Genomic DNA, 4,797 nt, shown 5'->3' with positions numbered 1-4,797 from the left:
TCCAACGTTAATTTTCGGGATAAACCAGTCCTATAGTAAACTCTTCTGACCCCGCAAAAAAAATACAGTAAACTCTTCTGTACAGTACTGTAAAAAAGCCACAAAGGTACATAGAAGGTACACAAAGGTACGCCTCCACTTGGTAACCGTAGCGTTACCCTCTGCCGAAATACTTTTACTCTGCTGGAAGAGAAAAAAAAAAGAAAAATGGTTCCTCCCTCCGTCCCCCGTCCACCTCCCTTCTCCGATCTAATCATTATTTAATCCTTTTCCAGTCTCACATGAGCGCTTCCCCCCAGCCCCAACCCCAACCCCCACCTCCACCCTCCTCCGATCCCCCAACCACCGCCACCACCACCACCTCCGATCCCATCCTCCGCTCCTCCTCCTCCCCCGCCTCCGGCATGAGCGGGGCGGCGGAGGAGGCGGACTCGCCGCCGACGCACATGTCCGAGGACTCCCCCGGCTCCTCCTCCTCCGGCGGCAGCGGCGGCGGCAGGCGGACGCCGGATCTGAGGGGCGGCGACAACGGCGGCGGCCCGCGCGCCTCCTCCTCCTCCTCCTCGGCGCCGCCCGACCAGGTCCTGGACAACGTGCTGGAGAGCGTGCTCGAGTTCCTCACCGCGGCCCGCGACCGCAACGCCGCCTCGCTCGTCTGCCGCTCCTGGTACCGCGCCGAGGCGCAGACGCGCCGCGAGCTCTTCATCGGCAACTGCTACGCCGTCGACCCGCGCCGCGCCGTCGCCCGCTTCCGCGCCGTCGCCGCCGTCGTGCTCAAGGGCAAGCCGCGCTTCGCCGACTTCAGCCTCCTCCCCGACGGCTGGGGCGCCAACGTCAAGCCCTGGCTGGAGGCGCTCGGCCCCGCCTACCCGTGCCTCGAGCGCATCTGCCTCAAGCGCATGACCGTCACCGACGACGACCTCGGCCTCGTCGCGCGCTCCTTCCCGGGGTTCCAGGAGCTCTCCCTCGTCTGCTGCGACGGCTTCAGCACCCTCGGCCTCGCCGTCATCGCCGAGCGTTGCCGGTACTATGTCCCAGCCAAACTTTCTTTTTCTCTCGTAGTATATAGCTTGCTGTCGACGCATTCCCGTTGACTTCGGGTTGACACTGCGGTTGGAATTGAAAGCTGCCGAAGGTTGAATCTTTGCAGCCTTCTCTCTCTCTCTCTCTCTCTCTCTCTCTCTCTCTCTCTCTCGCGAGGTCCTCTAGTTCTCAACCTATGCACGTGTGCCATTCTTTAGCTTGTTGTCGCACTTGCTATGTTTTGCTGCTAGATTTACTCGCATATTTCTCCGTTGACGGCCCCATGAATGAACTCAAAATATATCTTGACGTGCGAAGTACTTTGATACGTGTTCGTACTAATGATGCTTACATTTGTGGTTTATTCCACTGACTCAAGGCGTTAAAACATAATCGCTTTATTTCGTTAGTGCCCGTTGACGAATGAAAATTAAATCCTGGGTAGGGAATATTGCAGTTCATATATTTAGTACTAACGAAACTTTTAATGGGTCCGGGTTAACTAACTCCCACTCTCTGTAATAGGCAATTTGGTATTCCGTTGCATTTGTGGCAATCCAATTGTACTCCCTCCTTCCAAATATGTAAAGCCCCTCAAATTTTTAGCCTAACTTTTGTCCACTTATTTGACCAACATAATATGAGTTATATGTTACAGAGAGTATACCATTTGATTCGTATCTGAAAGTTCTTGTGGTATAATATTCGGGGCATACCACTTATACTTTCTTACTCAAATTCATGGTCAAAGTTAGGCTCAAAGTTTGATGGGTGCCTTACATATTTGGAAAGAGGGGGTAGCTTAATGCTTATCTACTTTGGCAACTCCCAGACTTACGTCTCCAGGCTCCAGATGTGCTTGTTCCTCTTGCTTTGCTTCAGTTTATAAAGGAGTGGAGTACGAGTGTGGCATCTCATCGACTAATGTACTTAATACTTGTGTAGGCACCTGAGGGTTCTGGATCTGATCGAGGACTATGTGGATCAGGAGGACGAAGCAGTGGACTGGATCTCCAAGTTCCCAGTGTCAAACACATCCCTAGAGTCCCTCATGTTTGACTGCGTTGGTGCCCCATTCAACTTTGAGGCCCTGGAGGCCCTTGTGGCACGCTCGCCCTCTCTTCGCCGGCTGCGTGTGAACCACCACGTTTCAGTGGAGCAGCTCCGCCGTCTCATGGCGCGGGCTCCGCAGCTCACACACCTTGGCACTGGGGCCTTTCGTCCTGAGGCTCCACAAGGTGAGGGCATGTCGGTGTCTGAACTCGCGCCCTCTTTTGCAGCCTCGACGTCTATAGTCTGCCTCTCTGGATTCCAGGAGGTCAACCCTGAATACCTTCCAGCAATCTACCCAGTGTGTGGTAATCTCACCTCCCTTAACGTTAGCTTTGCAAGCCTGACTGCTGAGGATCTGACACCAGTCATTCGCCAATGCCACAAACTTCAGACATTCTGGGTAGGTCCATACTCTTATTTGTTTGCCATGGTAATCTAATCCATGTTACTTTATTTTCATCTGTACTAAACTGCATCTTGTTTAGGTTCTTGATACTGTGGGTGATGAAGGCCTCAGGGCTGTGGCCGAGACATGCTCTGATCTTCGTGAGCTGCGAGTATTTCCGCTGGATGCCACCGAGGACTCTGATGGGTCTGTGTCAGATGTTGGGCTTCAGGCTATATCCGAAGGTTGCCGAAAGCTTGAATCCATACTTTACTTTTGCCAGCGGATGACAAATGCTGCGGTCGTAGCTATGTCCAATAACTGCCCTGACCTTGTGGTGTTCCGTCTTTGCATCATGGGTCGCCACCGCCCTGATCGCATTACTGGGGAGCCCATGGATGACGGCTTTGGTGCGATAGTGAAGAACTGCAAGAAACTTACTAGGCTCTCTGTCTCTGGCCTGCTCACTGATAAGGCATTTGCATACATTGGGCAATATGGCAAACTAATAAAGACTTTGTCTCTTGCCTTCTCGGGGAACAGTGACCTGTCGCTTCAGTTTTTGTTCGAGGGATGCACTCGGTTACAGAAGCTAGAGGTCAGAGATAGCCCTTTCAGTGACAGGGGATTGCTTTGTGGTCTGGATTATTTCTACAATATGAGGTTCCTGTGGATGAATTCATGCAGGCTAACCATGAGGGGCTGTAGGGAGGTAGCTCAGCGGATGCCTAACTTGGTCGTTGAAGTAATGGAGGAGCAAAATGAGGACAAGGTGGAAACAGAGACCGTTGATAAGTTGTACCTGTACCGATCACTAGCAGGGCCAAGGGGTGATGCGCCGCCATTGGTGAAAATTTTGTAGTCATTGCTTATTTTGTGGGAGTTTGGTGGTGATCCAAAGCAGAATTTTTCTTGTCCTACTGGACCTGGTCATCCTTGTTCTGTTATTCCTGAGCGGGAGCTGGTCGATTTGCGGTGTTCTTGATCAAGTTAACTGGGGCCAGCGGACGGAAGTTTCCTGTGGAGGGTTTTCATGATTTCACAGGAAACAAATTATGTGTCACTCGTTGTACTGAAGGAGCATCCACCGGTTATGCGTATCTCTGGAAACAAATTCACTGATTGCGCTGATGATGAGGCGGCATTTGCTGTTGAAGCAGTTTGGCACCTTACTATATGTATCCCCTTGATCAGCATCTGCTATGTGGGGGAACAGTTGGGGACAAGAGAATCAGAATTCGGGCTCGCACCTCGGCTGATCCTGATCCGAGCATTGATGAGTAGGGGCTGGTGGCATTCAGAGTCCAGTTAGCATGTTTTAGATGGTTCTTTCCTTTCAAGACTTCAAACCATGGGTTTCCTTGGGGAGGAGCTTGTGTTTGGTTCATCTGCCCAGACAAAGGAATTCCTATGCCAGTGTGAATTGCCGTCTCCTGTCATCTACTGCTAGTGCTGTAGAAGATGTCAATATCTGACTATGGTAAAAGAAAGCCTCCCCTTTTGTTTGTACTATTTTGTAGCCTCCTCCAGACGTTGTTGTTTTGTAGACCCTTAGGCCACCATTATTATTATCTCTTGTTACATTCCTTGTCTCGCCTTTATTATGCTGAGAACTACCCAAGGACTTGAAACTTTATCAGCAAATTTTGTTCTTTCATCCTACTACCACAACTATTATGTTGCTTGCCTACTGTCACAGCCACTAACATGCTTCTTGTGAGTACCCCTACAACAACAGCATGCATTGCTGTTCTTTCGTTGCAATGAGTGGCCAGGCCATTGGCATCATGAGGCCAGGCCCTACTAATGATTTGATCTTTTACATACATACAATCCCTTGTTAATTAAGTTCACATGCCATCTGCTCTGCTTATTTTTCTTCTGTCATCTCCCTGTCACCCGGCCATTGTTTTCTCCCGGAACCTGCCCGCCACTGACCAGAATCTTTCGCTCCGTCGTCATGGACGCGCGAATAGTTTAAGATGGCAACCTCACCTGCCCGGCGGTTGGCGGCATGTGCCGCTGCTCCCTGGGGCCGCTCGATGCATCTCGCATCACTTGTTGTTTACTTGCAGATTTGCCATATATTATGGGCGTTTGAATCGGTGGCCTGGCCACCACTTCAACTTGGATCTGGATCAAGTTTCTTTCTTCCCATCTTCCCGTAAGCATTGTTTATGCCGCAACCCATGTTTCTCCATTAAGGCCGGCCCGCCCAGCTGGCCTGCCCTTGTTCGCTTGCGATCGATCTGGTTCAACCGAATCAGTCGGAATCAGGTGCCCAACGCGGGGGAGGAGGAAGGGCCGGCCAAAACGGCCTGGCCACCGACCGGACA

General features: G+C 51.4%; 1 protein-coding gene across 1 annotated transcript; it reads left to right on the top strand.

Moving 5' to 3' along the window:
• The first annotated feature begins 282 nt into the window (after positions 1-282).
• Positions 283-4,123, top strand: LOC123164091 (transport inhibitor response 1-like protein). The gene is made up of 3 exons (XM_044581502.1): positions 283-1,024; positions 1,969-2,476; positions 2,562-4,123. The coding sequence occupies exons 1-3, from the start codon at positions 405-407 to the stop codon at positions 3,321-3,323; spliced, it is 1,890 nt and encodes a 629-aa protein (XP_044437437.1). The 5' UTR covers positions 283-404; the 3' UTR covers positions 3,324-4,123.
• Positions 4,124-4,797: the final 674 nt, after the last annotated feature.

This window comes from Triticum aestivum, chromosome 7D (assembly GCF_018294505.1).
Source record: "Triticum aestivum cultivar Chinese Spring chromosome 7D, IWGSC CS RefSeq v2.1, whole genome shotgun sequence".
NCBI lineage: Eukaryota > Viridiplantae > Streptophyta > Magnoliopsida > Poales > Poaceae > Triticum > Triticum aestivum.
This window is presented reverse-complemented; position numbering and strand designations above follow the sequence as displayed.

Bases quoted from the DNA above. Each gene is read 5' to 3' on its own strand.
- LOC123164091 (XM_044581502.1), top strand. From the start codon at position 405: ATGAGCGGGGCGGCGGAGGAGGCGGACTCGCCGCCGACGCACATGTCC. The intron at 1,025-1,968 runs GTACTATGTCCC...ATACTTGTGTAG, and splicing joins GTCATCGCCGAGCGTTGCCG to GCACCTGAGGGTTCTGGATC. The intron at 2,477-2,561 runs GTAGGTCCATAC...CATCTTGTTTAG, and splicing joins ACAAACTTCAGACATTCTGG to GTTCTTGATACTGTGGGTGA.